The sequence below is a fragment of the Lontra canadensis genome, unplaced genomic scaffold, assembly GCF_010015895.1.
Source record: "Lontra canadensis isolate GAN:19392208 unplaced genomic scaffold, GSC_riverotter_1.0 scaffold12, whole genome shotgun sequence".
Lineage (NCBI taxonomy): Eukaryota > Metazoa > Chordata > Mammalia > Carnivora > Mustelidae > Lontra > Lontra canadensis.
The window spans coordinates 26,825,371-26,848,836 of record NW_022631006.1 but is presented as its reverse complement, the minus strand read 5'-3'; the positions used below and the strand labels follow the sequence as shown (position 1 = coordinate 26,848,836).

At 36.9% G+C, this 23,466-nt stretch overlaps 1 protein-coding gene across 4 annotated transcripts in view; it reads left to right on the top strand.

Annotated features, from left to right (window-relative positions):
- Positions 1 to 23,466, top strand: part of SLC12A6 (solute carrier family 12 member 6) — an 85,193-nt gene that overhangs the window by 38,163 nt on the left and 23,564 nt on the right. For 3 of the 4 annotated variants that reach the window (XR_004382579.1, XM_032856928.1, XM_032856930.1), the window contains exons 2-5: positions 10,117 to 10,161; positions 20,224 to 20,318; positions 21,473 to 21,604; positions 22,889 to 23,035. Coding sequence is in view for 3 of the 4 variants with exons in the window: in XM_032856928.1 (XP_032712819.1) it covers positions 10,117 to 10,161; positions 20,224 to 20,318; positions 21,473 to 21,604; positions 22,889 to 23,035 (419 nt within the window). In the remaining variant the exon portion in view is untranslated. The remainder of the gene's footprint in view (positions 1 to 10,116; positions 10,162 to 20,223; positions 20,319 to 21,472; positions 21,605 to 22,888; positions 23,036 to 23,466) is intronic. The other variant, XM_032856929.1, reaches the window with a different exon arrangement.

The following is a 23,466-nucleotide window of genomic DNA, read 5'->3' as shown; positions in this document are numbered from 1 at the left end:
CTTAACAGCACTAAAGGCTGTACCACAGGTTATTGGCTTTGTCACCTTGGGCAAATCATTTCAGCTTCCTCTGAGCTAGTTTCTTCTGGAACATGGGAAAATTTCCTCCTCACAGGTTTGCTGTGCAGATTTGGTATGATGATAGTAGGACATGTGCTCTAAATTGAGTCATTTAGAGACTGCCTTTATGATCTTTCCATTTTTATGTATCATCTTTGTGTTTAATATTTTTTTCTTAAATTGAATCACTGAAAGGAGCTTTATCACGAGATGAAATACCAGCATGCTTGCCACTCCATAAATAGAGAATAAACTAAAAATAGATGTAATATAAATGGTATTAATCTTGCTAGATACTGTTGCCAAGCAGAGGCTCTTAGCCTGTTAAAAAAAGATCAAGGGGAGGCAGTGCATCTTACTGGGATAAGCGGTGGTTTTTTTTGTTCTTTTTTTTTCTTTTAAGATTTTATTTATTTCTTTATTTGTCAAAGAGAGAGAGCAAAAGCAGAGGGAGCAGCCGACAGAGAGAAAAGTAGTGTTCTCTGAACAAGAATCCCAATGTAGGATTTGATCCCAGGACCCTGGAATCATGACCAGAGCTGAGGGCTGACACTTAACTGACTAAGCCACCCAGGCATCCCATAAGTGGTGTTTTTACTGATCACTGTTAGTTCCAAACATTATTTTATTGATTTGTAATTTAATTATTTTATAAATATCTTGTTGTAATTTCCTAATTTATTTTCCTGGATGATGGAGAGTTAATTATATTACTAATATTCATTCTTATACCTACTTTTTATGACCAGCATAATGTAATAGAAAATCAGAATCCAGGTTCAAGCCAGTCTTTGAATTTACTGATAGCATATCCTGGCCAAACCATTGAACCTAACTTAGCTTTAGCTTCTTTATAGGTCTCCTACCTATATCACAGAGTTATCGTGGAAATCAAATGAAGTATGTGAAAATATTTTTAAAACTGTAAAATGTTATTAAACATAAAATGCCATTATTACTACCATTCATTTTTAGTTTCTTAAGTTGAATTTGGCTCTTCAACTAATTTGTGAGTCTTTTTTAAATTATTACTCATTTGAAAAAAAAATTATTATTCATTTGAGAGAGAGAGAGCACAATCAGTAGGAGAGGCAGAGGGAGAGGGAGAAGCAGACTCCTTGCTGAGCCAGGAGCTCAACATGGGGCTTGATGTGAGGCTGGATCCTAGGACCTGAAGATCATGACCTGAGCTGAAGGCAGATGCTCAACCATCTGAGCCACCCATGCACCCCTAGTTTGTGAGCTTCTTAATGTCAGGAAATACCTTATTCTCATTCTTTGATCTTTTGCAGTATCCATCACAGCTTTTGGTGTATTTAAAACTTACTGAATTAAGTTATTGTTTATTTGAATAGGAGTCATTAATAAACTTGTGTTGGGAATATAATACAGACACTCCTGGACAATTACTATGGCAATTATTTTATCAGAAAGTCCCAAATCATATGTTATTGCATATTTAGTCCAAACTGTCAATGTATAAAGTTTCAAAATAAGATTGGTGACTTAAACTATTAGTGTCACATGACTGTACAGTTTTAATCAATGTGTATACCAATCCAAAGATTCACCCATATTACTTCTGTACACCCATATTACTTCTTAAGTACTATTGTACTTCAAAATGTTTAAAGTTCTAAAAAAAATATCTCTTGCTACCTAAATTCTAATTTAATCATGATTATTTGCAACACTAAGTTTTTATTATTTTTCTTAAGGATCATTCCATGGGTCATCTCAATTTTCTTAACAGTTACCTTTTACTGAGTATCTACCATACCTAATCCTCACAATAATTTTCTGTGGTGTAGTATTATTCTTGTTGCATAGATAGTAAATAAGGCTAAGAAATATTAAAGCATTTTTGCAGAGTTACACAAATAGCATATATAAAGCTAGGATCTCAGCTGAGCTTCATCTGCTTCCAGATCCTGTGTTCTCTTTTCATTGCGCCTCACATTTGCTCCAGGACGGCTGCACAGCTGCCCCCTCTCCCCACTCCATTCATCATCACCATCATCACTCTTCTCCCAGCCTCCCACACTCAGGGAGCAGCAACCCTGTGTGTTTAATTGCTCTTGGAAAAAACTTTGACTTGTTTCTCCACACCCGACCCCACTACCTCCAGTCAGTCAGTGTGCTAACTTTGTGAACCCAGCCTGTGAACTCTACTCACCAGCTCTGACTTCTGACCCTATCCAGACTACCATTACCTTTCCTTGGGTCATTACAAAAGCCTTCTGTGTCCTACTTTCTCACTTGCCTCCTGCAGTCTGTTCTCCAGACAACAGCTAGAGTGAGCGTGTTAAAGTTTAAATCAGAACCTTCCCATGGCTTCTGAGCTCACTGAAAGTAAAACCCAAAGTCCTCACTGTGTCCCACAAGACCCCACTGTGTCCTACAAGGACATGCACCTGCTTCAGGGTCTTTGCACCAACCATTCCCCCTGCCTGGAATGTTCTTCCTACAGATATTTGTATGGCTAGCTACCTCACTTCAGGTTTCTGGTCAAGTACCACATCTGAGAGACATTTTTTAGACTCAGTATCTAAACTAGCACGCAAACCATGCCCCCATTAATCCTTCCATTCTCTTATTCTGCTTCTCGATATGTTTTAGAAGTCATCACTCTTGATATATATGTTGCTTTTTGATTATGTGAGCTCTTTAGTGGCAGGGGTTTTGCTACTGCATTTCTGGTAGTTAGAATATTATTTAAGGTGCTCAAAAAATTTTATTGAGTAAGTGAATGAAAAGAACTACACATTTAAAGTAACATGGACATGGCCTCTGAAGACAAGTTCAACAATTCTCGTTGTGGAAGATCTCATCACTCTCTCCACCATGGATTTCACCATCCTCAGTACAGCCATTACCATGTCTTCCTAAGACTCCTGCAGTAGACTCCTAATTGTTTCCCCCGTTTTCTGCTTTTCCTCCTTCCACAGTGCATCCTTCAACCATTAACTGAAGAGTTAATCAGACCTGTCTTGGGGCTTTTAAAACCTTCCAGTTGTGTCACCTCGCTTTCATAGTAAAATTTCCACTCTTCACCATGGTCTGCAATACTACAAGCAGGTATCTTCTACCTAATTTGAGAACTTTTTTTAAAACTGCTTTCTTCCTCATTGTGCTTTAGCCACATTAATGTTTCCTAAACATGCCAAGGTTATTCCCATTTTACGTTCTTTGCATGGCTACTTCTCTGCCCTGATCAGTCCTCTTCAAGATCCTCACATGTCTGTCTTCTTTACATGCAAGTCTCATCATAAAGGTTACCTCCTCAGAAAGGCCTTTACTGTCCACCCAATCCAAAATAGCTTCCCTATTCACTTAATTTTGGTTTATGATAAATTTTCTAAAGAAAATAATTTTGATTATTAATTTTCTTTCATTCTTTTAAGATTTTATCTATTTATTTGGCAGAGGGAGAGACAGTAAGAGAGGGAATACAAGCAGAGGGAGTGGGAGAGGGAGAAGCAGGCTTCCTGCAGAACAGGAAGCCCTATGTGGGGCTTGATCCCAGGACCCTGGAATCATGACCTGAGCCAAATGCAGACACTTGACAACTGAGCCCCCCAGGTGCCCCAATTTTCTTTTATTCTTTATCTCCCCATATCTGCATGAGAACAGGAAATTTGTCTTAAGTATTTGTTGCTCTATCCCTAGCATGTAGAACAATGTCTGAGTCTTCTTAATCACTCATTTAGGTGAATCAGTGAATGAAGATTTAGAATAGTCATCTGGGCACTTTATAAACAGCAAAATCTCAGGCTTTTCCCATGAGATCAAGTTAATTAGAGCTAGTTATATGATCCAGGAATTTGTAGTTTAACAAATAACTCCAGATGATTCTTTTGACTGGGCAAATTTGGAGAATACTGGCTTAATAGTAATATTGCTAAGTGAAAGGAATAAGTAAATGGCAGTGATGATTCAGGGAGTTATCATTTAACCCTGGTATACTGAAATGAATTTGTTGGACATTTCCCAGAGTATATACAATGGAACACTGGTTACATAAGATGTGTGGTCATGAATGAGTTATGTCTTCTGATATATTTAAGAATGCCAAATACTATATTCTTTTGGAGATTTGTTAGGCAGCCATTAGCATATTAAAGGGTCTGAGAAATTAAACATTATAGGAATTTACTTGAGTGTTAAATATATTTGCCAATTTTCTTTACCGCCCCTCCCCCAAATCATTTTCTCACCAAATATCTATTAACATACTGAAGAAAATGCATGGTACAAGAAATACAGTACTTGGTTCACAACTACAATAGCTTATTCGCTCCATGATTAGCTGTCTACACAAATCACTTGCATGACTGATGGTGTGGACTAGACAGAATCCTAACAGAAATTATGGTTTTTGGCAGAAGTATATTCTATGTATCTTTTTAAAAATATGTTCTTACTATAATAAAAATTCAGATAAGGATCTTTTGATTCTCTTTTGGTGGGTAGGCTAGAAATATAAAAAACTAATGATTTATTAACTTCTGTATGCATCGCTTTACATTTCCATCTCACAGATAAATTATTTTGCCTACAATTGCCTTATGTTTTCACCCACTTCTTTATTTAAACCCAATTAATTACATGTAAATTTTTCTAGATCTTTCTGGTCTCATTGCAATAAGTTTGAAATGTATATAAAGAAGATAGGCTTTTGGGACGCCTGGGTGGCTCAGTTGGTTAAGCGGCTGCCTTCGGCTCAGGTCATGATCCCAGCGTCCTGGGATCGAGTCCCACATCGGGCTCCTTGCTCAGCGGGGAGCCTGCTTCTCCCTCTGCCTCTGCCTACCACTCTGTCTGCCTGTGCTCATGCTCGCTCGCTCTCTCTCTCTCTCTCTCTAACAAATAAATAAAATCTTTAAAAAAAAAAAAGAAGATAGGCTTTTTCAGATTTTACCTTATTTCAGCTTGTTTTCCTTCTTGGGTTTCCCACTATAATAGATACCCATATAGAGAGACAGAATCTAGTAAGTGTGAATGTTAGCGTAATTATCTTTGATTCCATTTTTGATCCACTTTGCCTAATTCTGAGTCAGAAGAGTTTCTTATCATAATGTTACTTGGGCTTTTTAAAAGTTGGAGTCCAGAGAATTAGGAATGTGTTAAGACTAGTGATTTCAGGTATTTTGTATCCTTGTATTCAAGGTATGTCTAGATAATATAGACTATAATGAGCCTCTTGTCCTCATGAATATGCACTTGATCATGCCTACTTTTTCTAGATAATTAGGCCTAAAAGTTTCCACTATTGATTGTGTTACTTAATGAAATTACTGATACTATCTTTAATGAAGACTAAAACCTGCTACGCTGAGTTTCAGATGCAAGGTACAAGCTAGCCTTTATTTGCTTCAAATTCTCTACCAAGAATGGTAGATGAAGTAATTAGCAAAGGAAATTCAGAAAAAGGTTATTGCTATGGGCAAAACTAAGGGAGATAATAAGGCTCTTCAGAAAAACTATTTACAGAGGCAATTTTGCAAGCTGGTACCACCCACAATCATTTTTCTCTCTATTCTCCAAGGCACATGACAAGAAACTAAATAAAATCTCCATTCTTTACCATTTACCCAGGATAAATGAAATATACTGAGAAAGTGCCCATTTATAAAACTACTATATCATTTCTATAACAAGGAAATACTTTCAGGTCATTTTTCTGATTGTATTTACATGTGAAAAGGTACGTGCTTTTATTTGAACTACCATTTTTGACTGATATAGTATCAAAGGCTTTTGAGTATAACCTGGTATAACCTTTTGAGTTGTAACCTGTGAGTAGCTTAGTTTATAAAGGCCATCAAAGGTAAAAATAGTCATATTATTGGCAAGTTGTTTCTATTACAGGAAGTAATTTGGTTAAAATAAATGTCATTTTGAGTAATGTGTAGGACAACTCCCAGTCTTTGGCAGACTTGGGTGTGCCCTCACCAGTGACATAGCAGGAAAAATGTTAAATGGTGGAGTTCAGACATTAGACAATAAACAGGTGACATAACAGACATATCTCAGAGCAGTATTATCATGTTGATTACACAGTTTGGACTGCATACCCATAAACACCCCTCAACTTAAACCCATTTACCAATTGTGATTTTTATAGGCATGGCTGATTTCGTTCTCATGGATTCTGAATCCGTTTACTCCTAGATTTGCCCTTGTTTTGGGTTTTATGTTTATCAGTGAAGTACTGGCAAGTTCTTGGAGATTAGTCTTCAAATTACCAAAGAAGTATTAGGTAAAGGTTGCCCTACATTCCTTTAATTATAAAAAATGAAAAACAGAAATCCAAGTTGAACTTGCAGGGAACTACACAAAGAGTAATTTCTACTCATCTCAAACATAGGAGGGTGTTCAAAGGAAGAGGCCTGGCCTGCGTAGAAAATGCATGTATGGCATATACGCACAGCTTAGAAGACAAGAGAGTATATAGTATCGAAGGAAGTAATTTGTAAGAGAAAAATTGTATTTCCCCATCTAAAATCATATCTATTCTGCCCAAGTTATCTGAGATGTTCTTCTATTTTTACTCATAGATTCCCTGGCAATTCCAAATAACTTGTTCTAGGCTATTTTTCTTTTCTTTTTTAAGATTTTATTTATTTGACAGAGATCACAAGTAGGCAGAGAGGCAGGCAGAGAGAGAGAGGAAGCAGGCTCCCCACTGAGCAGAGAGCAGGATGCGGGGCTTGATCCCAGGACACTGAGACCATGACCTGAGCCGAAGGCAGAGGCTTAACCCACTGAGCCACCCAGGCACCCCTAGGCTATTTCTCATTTCAGGACAAAAAAAGTTAGAATTACAGAGTACCAAGAAACATGAAGATAGGTCCCCAAAGCCTAAGATTATCTCCCTAAGCTTTCTCTTTTGACAGTAGTGTGCCATGTCTTTGGCCACTTACTAACAGCATTCATCTTCTGAACTATAAATATTCTTTAAAGATTTTTTTATTTCTTCATCTGAGAGAGAGAGCAAGCAAAAGCATGAGCAAGGGTAGGAGCAGAGGGTGGAAAAGAAGCACACACCACACTGAACAGGGAGCCTGATGTGGGACTAGATCCCAGGACCACAGAATCAAGACCTGAGCTGAAGGCAGATGCTTAACCAACCACCCCTCAACTGTAAATATTAAGAGAGTCTAAGCTTTGCCCCATCCCAACATACATAAGAGGCATTCCCATTAATGACAGTGTCTGAGAATCATAATCTTAAAACGGATTATTGATATTATTTTAGGGAGAAAAAATAGATGGTGCTGGTGATTTTTCAAGCTTTTCCTTTGGAATCACTAGAGTAGAGCTAGATGATGACCATAGTTATTCTGGTTCTGAAACTGTGATTTTTTTTTAAAGATTTTATTTATTTATTTGACAGACCGAGATCACAAGTAGGCAGAGAGGCAGGCAGAGAGAGAGGAAGGGAAGCAGGCTCCCTGCTGAGCAGAGAGCCCGATTTGGGGCTGGATCCAGGACCCTGAGATCATGACCTGAGCCGAAAGCAGAGGCTTAACCCACTGAGCCACCCAGGTGTCCCTGAAACTGTGATTCTTTCTCTACTCTTCCTTCCATGCTATACCTGCTTCTCTGTAATGATAGGGCCTAATTTATCCCCTATGTGCATGTGTGTGTGTATGAGGGAGAGAGAGAGAGGGAGAGAGAGACAGATGAATCCAATACACTAACATATACTATAGAACTGTTATTCCAACTTTGTCTTATGCACAAACCCATATTGTTTATTTAAGTAAGAAATAAGATGAGTTTAAATTTGAAAACTAAGTATCCATTTGGTGGTATGTTGGGGAAAACATCTGAGAACATAAAAATTTAGAATATCTTTTTAAAAACCAAATTAAGGAAGAAAATCTAAAAATATATTTTAAAATGTTCACATAACATTTAAAACTTTAGTTGTATCAACAAGGTTTCTACCTTATTTCCTCCTTGATTAGAGTATGTAAAGTATACTATTAATATGTTCTGTACATCAGAAACCAGAATTTGTTTAGTATTCTGATTGGTTCTTTTTGTACGGGATGCTTAAAGTGTTAGATTTAATTAAATTATGTATAAAAACCATTATTATAAACACCATTGGAAGTATTATTTGAATTTTGTTTAAAACAATAATCCAGGACACCTGGGTGGCTCAGTTGGTTAGGCAGCTGCCTTCAATTCAGGTCGTGATCCCAGTGTCCTAGGATCGAGTCCCACATCGTGCTCCTAGCTTCGCAGGAAGCCTGCTTCTCCCTCTGCCTGCCGCTCTGTCTGCCTGTGCTCGCTCGCGCTGTCTCTCTCTCTCTCTCTCTCTGACAAATAAATAAATAAAATACTTAAAAAATAAATAAATAAATAAATAAAACAATAATCCTAAATCTTTTTTGTATCTGGGACCTCTTTGGCAGTCTGAAGTCTACAAACTCCTTTTCAGAGTAATGTTTTTAAATGTGTAAAGTATTACACATGCATATAAATACATATATATAGGATTAAAAAGAACCCTATTAAAATACAATTATCAAAATTATTAAGTTTGTGATCTAATGATATAAGTGCTTTTTTAAAGATTTTATTTATTTATTTGACAGAAAGTGAGATCACAAGTAGACAGAGAGGCAGGCAGAGAGAGAGGAAGAAGCAAAGCAGGCTCCCTGCCAAGCAGAGATCCTGATGCAGGGCTCGATCCCAGGACCCTGAGATCATGACCCGATCCGAAGGCAGATCATAACCCACTGAGCCAGCCACCCAGGCACCCCTATAAATGCTTTTTTATCAGTACATTGAAGAAGACCTAGTAGCCTTTTAATTACTACCATAATTTCAAAGTAGTATTGCACTTAAATGGTATTAAGAGATATATATATAACAATTACAGTGTGATATGAAAAATCGTACTTATTGTTGACAAAGCACAGGTACTTTTATGTAGTTTGTTTCTGATGTCATACTTGGAGAAAATAAAAAACTTCAGTTACAGGTTAGTGAAAATAAAGTTGCAGCCTTCTCCCCATTGTTCACAGACCCCCTGTCTAAAATTACTTTTGCGGCCCAGACACATTCAGGGAAGCCATATGTAATCCTCAGTATCTCAAGAGACTTAATCTTTGAGGAAACTGGAGCTCAGAGTCTTTTCCATATTTAGCCCTTAATGGTTTTCAAACCTTTAAAATAACCATGTGGTTAGTTGTTAAATGATGATTGTCAATATCTCTTGCATTAGGAACTTGGCTTATTGCCACTAATTTTATTATAGATTAGAAGAAGTAGATATTTATAAAAGCCAGTTTAGTCGTTTTATCATGAAGTCGAATCAGAACATACCTGCTGGTAGTAATGAGTTCTTTACTTATGTCTTGACTTTGAGCTCCTATGGCCATTTGTTTCTTTGGCATTAAAGAGAAAATGTAACCCATGTGGTAAGCCCCAAATCATTCTACTTTATTGAACTTGTATTGCTTGATCTTAATTATCTTTTTATGTAAGATAATTAATTATCTTTATTATCTTTTTAATTTACTTTTTTCTCAAAATTTCATTTAAATGCAATTATACAAAATTTGTCCTGCTTCTGGCTTATTTTCAAGGTTCATCCATATTGTAGCATTTTCTTTTTATGACTGAATAATATCCCATTGTATGTATATACCGCATTATTGTTTATCCATTTATCTGTTGAAGGACACTTGGTTGTTTCCACCTTTTGGCTGTTGTAAATAATGCTGGGATGTACATTGTCATACAAGTGTCTGTTTTGCATCCCTGTTTTCAGTTCTTTTGAGTATATGCCTAAGAGTGGAATTGCTAGGTCACATGGTAATTCTGTTGCTTAACTTTTCAAAAAAGCGGTGTGATTTTTTTTATAATAGTTTATTCTATTTATATTATCCTTTTATTAATGTTTTTTGAGCATTAAAAAACTTTTTTTTTTTTTTTTTGCTTATTTCCTTCATTGACTTTTGTTGCTGATTTTTAAGAAATTATTTGTTTTGGTCATTCATTTTTTTCTTTTCTTTTCAATTGTTTGTTTTTCAGACCCGAGTCAGAACTCCATCACAGGGGAACACAGCCAGCTGTTAGGTATAGTATTACTGTGGGGATTGACTTTCACTAAAGTAACCCTTTTTCTGCCTATACTAACAGACATTACTCCCACTTCTAATTCTATTTTCTATCCCCTCCTTTTCTGCTTTCCACTCCTCAACTTTTTTTCCTGCTGTTTGCATTCCCAACTTGGTAAGTTTTAGGAAACTACTTCTGCAATTTATTATTAAGACCGAATGTAGTACATTTAAAAGTAATTTATAGAATCTGTTTTTAAAAATAAAATCTGTAAGAATTAGAGCTTCTTTGTTCCAAGATAGTTTTGTCAAGAAGATACTATAATACTCTATCATATCTTGGGCTTTGTAGCTACTTTGTCCTTTTTATTATTTTTCTTGGTCTTTTAGTCACCCTCACTTTTTAATTACTGAAAGTACTTCATGGATAGCAAGAGCTTAAGAAAGATGTAGAAGTTGATGTTCCAGTTCTTTATCTGTTAAATAAGTGATGGAAATAAATTTCTTTCTTCTAGGAATCACATATTTTAAATTTCAGTAATTTAACAGGAATTGCACAACATCTCAGAACTTACAAATTTTAAAATATAGAAATAAAACATGCTCTGGTGAGAATTTCAGACAATACAAAAAGTGTATGTAAGGAAAGTAAAGTCCTTTAAAGTATCTCTTCTCCCTACCACTTCACCTCACTAACTGGGGAATTCTTTTAGAAATTTTTATTTATACATTTTCTTATTATATATGACTGTCTTCTTTCTTTTTTCTGTCCACGGAGTTATACTCTGCAGACTCCAGCTTCCTTTCTTTAACTTAACATTTTATCTTAGACACATTTCAATACATAAAGATTTGCCTATTCCTTTGTTTGTTGAAGAATAATAATCCCTTGTATTCCTGTGTTCTAACTTTACACAGCCAGTTTCCTATGCTTGACTACTTATTTCAAGGTGTTTTACTTTTAAAAATTATGTTACAGTGAACATCTTGTACATATATTCTTGCATTCTCATTGCTAGTATATTTGAAGGAAGAATGCCTAACAGAATTCCTTGGTCAGAGGGTATACATATCTTCAGAAAGATACATCCTTATCATAAAAAGCAGATACCAATCTTCAATTTTTTCTTTCTCTAATAGATGAAGATAACATCTCCAGTTTTTACTTGGACTTTTTAAATCATGAGTGAGATTAAGTGCTTTTAAATATATTAACAGCCATTTTGTGTGTATGTCTTTTGATTTGAGTCTTATTTTTTTGTTGTGTTTTTTTGTTTTTGTTTTTACTGGAGTATAATTAACATACAGTAGTGTTATATTAGTTTCAGTTGTACACTATATTGATTGGACAATTCTGTGCATTGTGCAGTACTCTCACCAGGATAAGTGTGGTCACCATCTGTCACCACATAGCATTACTACTGTATTATTGACTATATTCCTCATGCTGTACTTTTCATCTCCATGACTAACTTATATATTTTATAACTGGGAGTTTGTATCTGTCCTTTTTTTCTATTAAAAATTAAGAAAATTTATTTATAGTTCATATTGCAATGTTACATTAGTTTCAAGTGTACAACATAGTGATTCAACTTCTGCACAAATTTATAACCCCTTTTTTCTCACCCATCCCACCCACCCACCTTCTCTCTGCAACCCACCAGTTTATTCTTTGTATTTAAGGGTTGTTTTGTTTGTTTGTTTGTTTGTTTTTTCTTTTTTGATGGGAGGGGCAAAGGGAAGGAGAGAGAATCCTTTTTGTTTGTTTGTTTTGAGTGCTCCCTGTTGGGTTCGTTAGATAAGGTTATAGTCTCCTTTTTTCTCATGCTCTTAATAACTGCCATCTTCTGTGTCCTAGCCTGAATATCTTTCCTTTCCTTTCCTTTTCTTTTTTCTTTTCTTTTCTTTAAGTAAGTTCTACACCCAGCTTGGGGCTTGAATTCAGGACCTGAGAGTTGCATGCTGTACTTACTGAGCTGGCCAGGCACCCCTCTGAGTATCTTTGTTTAAGCTACAGCCTCAAAGGCCTTAAAAGGCCAGGTTATTTAAAAAAAAAAAAAAAAGGTCCTCAAAAGATGGAAGGGTGATTTTTTAAATTATATTTTCTAACCATCATGTAGAAGGGGCATTGGTAGCTTGAAGTAAAATCTTGCCAGCTCTTGGGGCACCTGGATGGCTCAATCGGTTAAGTGTCTGCCTTCGGCTCAGGTCATGATCCTGGGTCAGGGTCCTGGGATAGAGCCCCAAGTCGGTCTCCATGCTCAGTGGGGAGCCTGCTTCACCCTCTCACTCTGCCTCTCCCCCTACCCCCGCCCCAGCTTGTTGCTCTCTATCAGCTCACTCCCTCTCTCTCAAATAAATAAGATCTTTAAAAAAAAAAAAAAGAATCTTGCCAGCTCTCTCTAAAAATCTTGCTTAGGGGCACCTGGCTGGCTCAGTCAGTGGAGCACATGACTCTTGATCTAGGAGTTAGAGTTTAAGCCCCACCTTAGATGTAGAGATTACTTAAAAACAAAATCTTGGGGAAAAAAATCTTGTTTAGCATAATTTGGCCTGGTAGGTTAGAAAGTGCTTCAGTTGCCTTGCCTGCTGAATGTAATTTATAATATTTTTCAGACCTTCTAAATGTTCTTCCTGTCAGTAGGGCACAGTCATTTTAATGTATTTGTTGTTCCCACTGACTCATCAGATCTCTCATAAAACTCAGGGTCAGGCTGAGCCACTATATGGAAGAGTGAAACTGCTATTGTGGTAAAGAATTAAGTTGTATACTTAAAATTTATGAACTTTTCTGTGTGTGTATTTGTATAATTTTTAATTTAAAACATTTTAGTAAGCAAGTAAGCAAATGAGCAGTGGGCCCTAGCAGTTTTAAAACAATTTTTACCAAACGTTCGAGGAAAAATAATTCCTCTTCTACAATTTCTCTCAGAGAAAAGGAAAACAAACAGTCACTACCTCAGTTTGAGGATTGTGTAACTTTGATACCAAAACTTAGCAATGACAATATGAGACAAGTATAGGCCAGTTTTAGTTATGAATACAGATACAGATGTCCTAAATGAAATATATGCAATCTAAATCAAGCAATACATATATTTTAAATTACCCCTGTGACCAGTTTGGGTTTCTGCTAGAAATACATGGTTGGGGCACCTGGGTGGCTCAGTTGCTTAAGCAACTGCTTTCAGCTCAGGTCATGATCCCGGACTCCTGGGATCAAGTCCCACATTGGGCTTCCAGCTCCATGGGGAGTCTCCTTCTCTCTCTGACCTTCTCCCTTGTCATGCTCTCACTCTCTCTCTCTTTCTCTGTCAAATAAATAAAAATAAAATCTTTTTTAAAAAGTTAAGGGGAAAAAAAGGAATACATGGTTGGTTTACCATTAAAAATCAATGTATAGGGAGCGCCTGGGTGGCTCAGTTAAAGCCTCTGCTTTCAGCTCAGGTCATGATCCCAGGGTGGGATCGAGCCCCGCATCCCCACATCAGGCTCTCTGCTCTCTCTGCCTGTCTCTCAGCCTGCTTATGATCTCTGTCAAATAAATAAATGAAATGTTTAAAAAAAATCAATGTATATAATTCAGTATGTTAACCAAAGGAGATTAGGGGCACCTGGGTGCCTCAGTCAGTCAGTTAAGCTTCCGACTCTTGATTTTGGCTCCAGTTGTGATCTCAGTGTTGTGAGATAGAGTCCTGTATGGGGCTTGCACTGGGCATAGAGCCTGTTTAAGATTCTCCCCCACCCCTTAAAAAAAAAAGAGATTAAAGAATGAATCATCGTAACTGATGCAGGAAAAGAATTTCATTTGAAATCTATCCAATATTTAAATTCATGAGTTTGTATTGATACTTTAAGAAACTAATTGGTCACCATTGGACTATTCTAGTGAATTAATTCATTATTCTGAGAACTGGTTAATAAAAGGAAAGAATGAAGTATATATCTTACCTGACAATACCAACAGATAACCAAATAGTATATTAGAGAAAGTATCTCTTTATGAAAGTATTTCAGGTAATAAATTAAGGAAGAATAATAGAATGGTATCACCACTTTGTAAACCTTATAAATTAATGGGTTTAGTCATTAATCACCAATAGTTGTTAGTATCTCAAAAATAAAGAAAATTAGATGACATGTATCTCTCTCTCTCTCTCTTTTTAAGATTTTATTTATTTATTTGACAGAGAGAGACACTGTGGGAGAGGGAACACAAGCAGAGGGAGTGGGAGGAGGAGAAGCAAGCCTCCCAATGTGGGGCTCAATCCTAGGACCCTGGAATTGTGACCTGAGCCGAAGGCGCCTAAAGACTGAGCCACTCAGGCACCCACAAATGATGTGTATCTCTTAGCATAAGATCAAAATTCCACTGTGAAGGAGTTTTCCTACCTCTCCCCTAAAAATATTGAACGTTGATAAGCCTCTAGATCTAAGTAGCAATAGATAGGAAATACAAAAAACAGTAACAACAATAAACAGTATTACGTGGATGTCATCATCAAAATCAGAAACTCTAGGGGGCGCAAGGGTGGCTCAGGTCAGTTAAGCATCTGCCTTTGGCTCAGGTCTTAATCTCAGGGTCCTGAGATCAAGCCCCGTGTTGGGCAACCTGCTTCTCCCTCCCTCTACCTCCTTTCCCCTGCTCATGTTCTCTCTCTCTCTCTCTCCAATAAATAAAATCTTAAAAAAAAATTAGAAACTCTGCTGAACATCTGACCTGTTTTCTTCAAATAAATCGTAGAGAAAAAGAGAATAAGCTATTGACTTAAGAGATATAGCAATCAGTTATAATGTATGACTCTTGACTACTTATTCAAACACTGTAAAATCAAAAACATAATTTATAACATTTGAGACAACCTTTCATGTTCACACAGTCACATAGTTAGACCCAGACCTGTGCCAAGGGAAGTTAAGTACATTTACTGCTCTTGTTCTGCCTCGCTCAGACCAGCAAAGACCGTTTGACAAGATCAGAAGACTAAGGGAAGAATCTGAGATTGATTTATCTTAGCCCCAAATTGTAGTATAAGTGGCAAATTACAAAAAGCACAATGTGGAGATAATATCACCACAACAATAAAGTTTTTATAAAAAACAAGACATTTGATACACCATTTTTCCTCTACAAAAAAAATTGTGTGCCATAAAGGATGGAAATTTGAAATCTGTAATAGAATCAATTGCACTTGTATCAGTTTTTGTTTGAATTGTACAGTGAAACACTGGTACATTCCCAGTAGTGTTAGCATTATCTGGATAGTAAAATCAGGGTAAAAAACCAACATGATGATCTGATGAACTGTTTAATTCATAGAGAGCAGTCTCAGAAGATGCCTTCCAATGGAATTCTCTCAGGATTCTGGATAATCCTAAAAGAACCCTAGGACATGGATTTGGTTCTTATTAGTTCCTGCACAGTAAAACTTACTTACTATTCAGAAACTCTAGAACTTCCATTCCATTTGAGATTTCCTGAGGCCACAGTACTGACCCAGACTTCTGAAAGGCTCTACTATCTATCTATCTATCTGTCTATCTGTCTATTTATCTATTTTGATTTTTTTAGAGAGAAAGAGCATGTGAGTGGAGGGGTAGAGGGAGAGGGAGAATCTTAAGCAGGCTCCATGCTCAGCACAGAGCCCAACCAAGGGCTTGATCTCACAACTCTGAGATCATGATCTGAGCCGAAACCAAGAGTCAAACGCTTAACCAACTGAGCTACCCAGGTAGGTATCCCCCCCCTCCTTTTTTAAGGCTGTACTTTTGAAGCAGTGTGATCTCCCACCAAGAAACTGAGATTGACGTGGATCCATGCCTTTCAGTTAACCACTCCTGATGAGAACTTTGTTTCTTGCCTGGAAAGCCTTACTCTTTCATGATTGACCAGGAGCTCTGTGGGATCCTCACATTCCCAACACCACCACATGTAGACCCTGATAAGACTATCTTAGAGGCATCATTGGTCTCATAAATGTAGGCAAAGTCTCCAGGAATATTCTTCTACCCCTCCCCACAATTTAAGCAAGCAAGCAGAGTTGGGCAGAAACATCTAGGATTAAAGTGTCAGGAAGTTACGGTGGTTGCATTTGAAACTTGAGACTCCAGAAGCTGCAAATGTAGAAGTGACAGGACTGCAGTGGGGTAGGGTGGGGGGGCGGGTAGCTGTCAGGACAAGGCTTGGACCAGCAGGCAGCAGAATGGGGCAGGATAGTTCTGAAGCCAGATTTTTTTTTTAAACCAACAATATTGTAAGGCTATTGGACCAGCAGGGAAGTAGTATTTTGGGTCTGGGACTTCTCATATAACCCTCAAGAGGGTAAAGTGGTCCAGAGTCTGTGATACAAAACTATTAAAAGTTCAAATCAATAACGGGTGCAGTTAGGAATGAGCATACTACTCAGGAATGAAAGACTGTTTAGAGAGAACAAATGGAACTTGTAGAAAAGAAAAGCTAGTTATTGATATAAAATGTAAAGTTAACAGATCAGAAACAGGTAAAAGGGGTTTGTGAACCGAACAAAAGGAAAAACTACACCTAGACATATCTTAATGAAGCTGCAGAAAACCAAAAAAAGATCTTGAAATCAGCCAGAGAGGAAGTGCACGTCATCAAAGGAACAGTAGAATGACAGAATTCTCAATGGCAAAACAGATAACGTCTTAAAGTGTTTGCACAGCTGTTATTATCCTAGAATTTGTGCTTATTAGCAAGACGCTCAGTAATAAGGACAAAATACAGACGTCTGTTGCTAAATAAAAGCCAAGAACATCTTACACCATGAAACTTGCTCTAAGCTAGGGGTTTACAACTGAGGACAGTTTTGTCCCCCAGGGGATATTTAGGAATGTTTGAAGACTTTTTGATTGTCACTACTGGAGATGCTACTGGCAGCTAGTTACTAGCAGCTAGGGACACTCTTAAACAGCCTACAGTGCACTGGATATCCTCCACAACAAATAGTTATGTGCTGAGTTTGAGAAACTCCTCTAATGGAATTCTCAAGAAGATACCTCAAGTAAAGGCGAAATGATCCCAGAAGACTAGTGCTCTGAAATGCAACAAAAATATTGAACAAATAGAACTGTAAACGTGGACCTTCACCCAAGTCAGTGTTGTCTCTGTGAAATATTTTTACTATCTTACTTGTGTATTAAAATAAGCTGCTAGAAATATTGGACAGAACAGTAATATGTAAATCAGAGGAGAGAACAAAGTGTTTGAAAGTCTTTGTTATTGTTTGGGAGGATGACTGTTTTTTAAATTCACTTAACAGTTTGGGATTTTTTGGTTTTTAAGATTTTATCTAATTATTTGAGAGAGGGGGAGAGAGAGAGCGAGATCATGGGAGGGGGTGGGATGGAGGAAGAAGCAGCCTACCCCCGCTGAGCAGGAAGCCGCATGTGGGACTCGACCCCAAGACCCTGGAATGATGACCTGGGCCAAAGGCAGACACTTAACCGGCTGAGCCACCCAGGTGCCCCTTTATAGTTTAAGTAAAATATGTGGAAAATTTCAAAAGTAATTACTGAAAGAATAGATAGAATGTGGAAACTCCAAAAGAGGAAAGAGAACAAATGGAATAAGGGAAAAATAAACCAAAAATCCAGAGAGAAGAAATGAGAATGAATCCTAAAGAAAAAAGACCAAATGGAAATTTTAAAATGGTAGAATCCAATCTAAACATATAAATTGCTGTGTTTGATGGACTGAACTTGACAATTAAAAAGACAGATCATCAGGTTTTTAAAAATACAACTATCTGCTATTTACAAGAGTTGTACCCAAAACATAAGGACCCAGAAAAAATGGACAGTTGAAAGACAGAGAAGGACGTTGAACCAAAGGACAGCTGTATAGTTATTGTCATACTTTCTATTGTCTTAAGAGTTTATTCTGCTCTCCCTCTAGCTTGCTAAAATAGGTACTTATCTCAAATAATTTTTATTTTTACTTTGCTAATGTAAAACTAGGACAATAGCTTCTCATTGAAGTGCTACTTTTGGTGGATCCTACAAGTTTCAATAGCTAATTTCTTTGTTGTCATTTTATTTTTTTAAGTATTTTAATCTTGGATCCTTGTGTTGTTTTACAACACTGAGCCATGCCTATATTGCTAGCCCACATAAACTGGGTGATAAAATGTGTGCGTTTAAGCCACTAAATTTGGGAGTAATTTATTATACAGAAAGATAACTATAAACCATGGATGTATATTTAAAATACTTTCTTAGGGGACCTGGGTGGCTCAGTAGGTTAAGCATCTGACTCTTGATTTCTGCTCAGGTCGTGATCTCAGGGTCGTGAGATGGAGCCCTACTTTGGATTCTCCCTCTTCCTCTCCCTCTGCCCTTCTCCCTGTCTCACACACTTGCTTGCTCGTTTCTCTCTCTCTCAAAAAAAAAATATATATATATATAAACTGCTTTCTTGGTGAATTCAACCTTTTGTTACGTGGTTACCTTTTCATTCAGAATAAAGTTCTCCCCTTAAAGAAATATTTATCTGGTGCTAATAAAACCATATCAGTTTTTTCTGTTGTTGTTGTTAGTATGTGCCTGATCTCTTTACTTTCAGCCTTTGTGTGTCATTATATGTCACTTGTAAACAGTATATGCCTGGATTTTGTTGTTAGTAGTTTAAAATTGGCATGTGTGAACATTTACACTGTGGAAATTGGCTAACACTGTAAATTGGTTTTGTATGTGTGGTGTGTGTTTTAACTGTCTTTTGTGACTTCACTATACACAGTGAAAGCGACGTCTTTAAATGCATTGTCTACTGCTATATCCCCAGGACCTAGAGTGCCCAGCCCATCATAAGAACTTAATAAATGTGTGGTGAATTAATTGAATAAATGTCTACCCACTGATGATACAAAATGGAATATTACTCAACCATAAAAAAAGAAACCTTGCCATTTGCTATGATATGGCTAGAGCTAGACTACATTGTACTAAATGAAATAAGTCAGTCAGAGAAAGACAAGTACCATATGACTTCACTCATGTGTGGAACTTAAGAAACAAAACAGATGACATGATCCAATTATTTTGATAGCTTGTTGGCTATTTCCCAAACTTGTATTTAAGGTTATAAGACTTTAATTTCTTTAACTTTTATATTTATGTTTATTTCCTGAATACTTAAAGTGTTAGTTCTTAATTACATTTACATAATTTTTTATTTTCCCTTTCCCTCTATAAGGTAATTATAATTATATATAACTCTTACACAACAAAAACCCAAAGCTAAGGAAGTAGTCATGCAGACTCTATTGTCTGAGGGAACCCACTCTTTTTTTTTCTTCGTAGTTGGTTCACCAGATTCTTCTGGGGTACCTCTTTTTTTTTTTTTAAGATTTTATTTATTTATTTGACAGAGAGACAGAGAGGTAACACAAGCAGGGGGAGCGGGAGAGGGAGAAGCAGGCTTCCCACTGAGCAGGGAGCCTGATGTGGGGCTCGATCCCTGGACTCTGGGATCATGACCCAAGCCGAAGGCAGACGCTTGACAACTGAGCCACCCAGGTGCCCTGGGGTACCTCTTTTAACATAAAACAACAACAACAAAACATGTTTTGTTGTACAAAAATAATGCTTGGTTATGTGACCTAATGTTTTTTTTTTTTAACCTAATGTCGGCTTATAAAAGGCTGGACAGCCCTGGAGGTAGAGGGGCTTTTCTATCATTATCAATAGCAGCAGTGTATAAGCAGTGTATAAAGTGTATAGTAATACACTGAGTAAGAACTCAAGAAGCACTTTTTTTAAAAATTTTATTCTAGATTTGAGTGACTTTGGGAGTAGAGCCCTAGATAGACTAGAATCCTGAAAGAATAGTGTTTCCAGAGGTCTTCATGCTGTTAAGCCTTCCTATTGTTTGCCTCTTAGAGATTTAATTTTGCTCCTGTTTTAGAGGGGGCCGCATTCTCTAAACCTGGCTAATTCAGTTCTCCCTAAAATTTGAACATGAAAATGGATTCTGTCATTAGAGAGGCACATGAGGTTATTTGGTGCTGATACTTCTTTAATACCAATGCGAAACTAACTTAATTTCTTTTTTTTTTTCCAGATGATGGGCATAAGAAAGCTCGAAATGCTTATCTCAATAATTCCAACTATGAAGAAGGAGATGAATATTTTGATAAAAATTTGGCCCTCTTTGAGGTAATATTTGAGAGAAAACTATGGCAGAAATTTCAGGAACAAAGATACCAAGATAACTGTTTTCTGTCCCATTTAGTTTTAAAACAATACAGGCTGGATAATTTTAAGAACTAATTGTTAAAATATAATACTTACTATAACTTGTCATTATAGTTGGCTTACTCTGTATAATCTAATTATCACTAGCTAATAAGTAGCCATTAAATCAGATTTCTGTGAATTGAGGTAGAATTTTGACATCACAGGCATATGGAGAACCTTGCTGTCTAATTCAGCTAGGATTTAAATACTTGCACTGGAATTATTTATGAAGTATAAAGTAGAGTATTTTTCAACTCTGTGTTTGGGAAGCCCATCATTTACCTTAGAACTACTGATCAAAAATCAATGTAGGAAATAGGTTACTCGTTTAAGAAGGCCTATATGTCTTCCTTAAGACCATAGGGACTCTGATGGGCTCTGCATTCGGGTTGTTGAGAGGAGCCTGCTTTAGTTCAGCACTGCCTTTGTGTCTAGCTTTGGACAATGATATGACTTCCAGTTCTCTCAGTGTACCTGTTTTTTAAATGATATCCTCTTTCAGCTTTGTTTAAGAAAAGATTTGAGGTGAATATTTAGTTCAGGCACAAAAACTTTTTATTGAGCTGTCTGTGCTTGGTGCAATAAGTAATAGTCATAAATGTTATTAGAATGTTAGTAGCCAAGGGGTGCCAGGGTGGCTCTTGCCCTCAGCTCAGGTCTTGATCTCAGGGTCATGATTTCAAGCCCCACATTGGGCTCCATGCTGGGTGTGGAGCCTACTTAAAAAAAAAAATGTTAATAGCCTAAAGAAAGGGGCACTGTAGTTAAAGGTAGTATCATCAATGTTTTTTTCAAGGTTACAGCTATCTGTAGGGGCCAATGTGATTTTGTTTTTACTGTAAAGTTAAGTCATTAGAAAGAGTGATAAAGCTTTTCACTTAAAATTTGTATAGTCCTGATTAAGTGATATCTTAATGTGGGAGGAGAATAATGCCTTATTTATAAATTTTCTTAAAATATTTACCTGTGAAATATTTTCTCATTTAATTTGCAACTTTTTGGTAGAGGTCCACTTTGATGCTTATTTCCAGTGTTCTTTATTACTCATTTCTTCCATGTTTCTGGCTTTATAGGAAGAAATGGATACCAGACCAAAGGTATCTTCTCTTCTCAACCGTATGGCCAATTATACTAATCTGACACAAGGAGCAAAGGAACATGAAGAGGCAGAGAACATCACTGAAGGGAAAAAGAAGCCCACCAAGGTGAGACCTACAAAAAACAAGGATAAATAAAAAGAGTCCCACATACAAGAAAGGAAGAAATATCCAGGTCATCACTCCATGCTCAAAAACTATTGAATACTTGATATATGACAGGCACTGTTCTGAGCAGTGGGGTGGTCATAGAGAAACAGAACATATAATGTCCTATTCTCATGCAGTCTAAATTCTAGTACAAGGAGATAGTTATTAAACTATGTATTATGTGTTGACGATGGTCTAACAAAAATAAAGGCAAGGACAGATGGTAGCTACACTTGTGATGAGCATAGCATAACATATGCAAAGACTTGTCAAATCACTTTGTAGTACACCTGGAACTAATGTAACATCTTGTGTTAACTTGAGGAATGAATTGATTTTTTTTTTTTAAAAAAGGCAAGGTAAAGATACTGAAACTGGCCAGCAAAGAAAGCCAGGGTAGAAGTTGTTACTGTTGTAGAGAGGTTGGCCAGGGAAAGCCCTTTCTGACAGGGTGATGTTTGTGCAGAGGCCTAACCAATGTGAGGCAGTGAGCCCCCCAGTTGGGAGAAGAGCATTCCAGGAAGAGGGAATAGCACTTTCAGAAGAAGAGGGTTCACACCCACCTGCTGATGCCATCTCTCTTTTGTCAGGTGATTGGGTTTTTCAAAAATTAAGTTTCAGGATTTCTCAAAAAGAAAATATGGAACAATATTACAAGTTAGCTTTCTGGTTGTTCAGGAATAAAATGACTCTCAGATCTTCATTTTACCAGCTGCATTTACCAGCTACCATGAAGGACTTTTGCCAAAATCTGAAAGAAGTCCATCAAATCATTATTCAATTTTTAAATGGAAAAGGAAAGCTAGACGCACCTGGCTGACTCAGTCAGTGGAGTGTGCAACTCTTGATCTCAGTGTTGTGAGTTTGAGCCCCATGTTGGCTGTAGAGATTACTTAAAAATAAAATCTCTAAAAAAAAGAAAAGAAAAGAGAAACCAATAGTTTCAAAGAACAGTACATTTTAAATTTGGGGGGGTACGCTTAAAAGTTTGTGGTCAAATGCCCATGTAAAAGCATATGTGTAAAGTAAAAATGTATAGCTCTAGGAATATTAAAAAGTTGGTGATCATTTGTAAGATGGAGATTTTATATGTGCCTCTTTTAAGATATTGATTATACCTAATTATCTCTTTTGTAAGTAATATAGTAGTTAGGGAATAAGTTTTTATATACAAATAAGAGGATAAAGCATCTTTTCTAGATGACTGTATAATTTTTCTTTTGTCAACATCTTTCTTTTCAGACCCCTCAAATGGGTACTTTCATGGGTGTCTACCTCCCGTGCCTACAAAATATTTTTGGAGTGATCTTGTTTCTACGCCTTACATGGGTCGTGGGCACGGCTGGAGTTCTTCAGGCCTTTGCAATTGTCCTTATCTGCTGCTGCTGTGTAAGTCCCTAGTTGGCTCTTAGAGATTACCTAGATCCTAGAGATCATTCCTAGAGTGATCTTGGAGGAGCTCAAGATTATATGCACTTGACCTCTTTGAGAATAACACAAAGACTAGTAGGAAAAGACTCATGATCTCAACAGGAGAGAGTATTTTGATATTAAAGTCTGAAGGATTTTCATTTATTTAGTGTCTCCTCTTTGCTGCTTATATGCATAGTATGATGTACTGGAAATTACAAAGGAAGACTTGTAGAGGAGGTAGAAGATATAGTCCTTGATTCAAAGAATTCAGAATACAAACCATTTGAGTTTGATAGCACCAAAGTTAGAAAATGATGTACTACTCCAATATAGTATTAAGGAAGAACACTGATTGTTGTTTGAGGTGAGGAGTATTTCTTTTGTTTGAAGTCTCATCTTACCCCTTC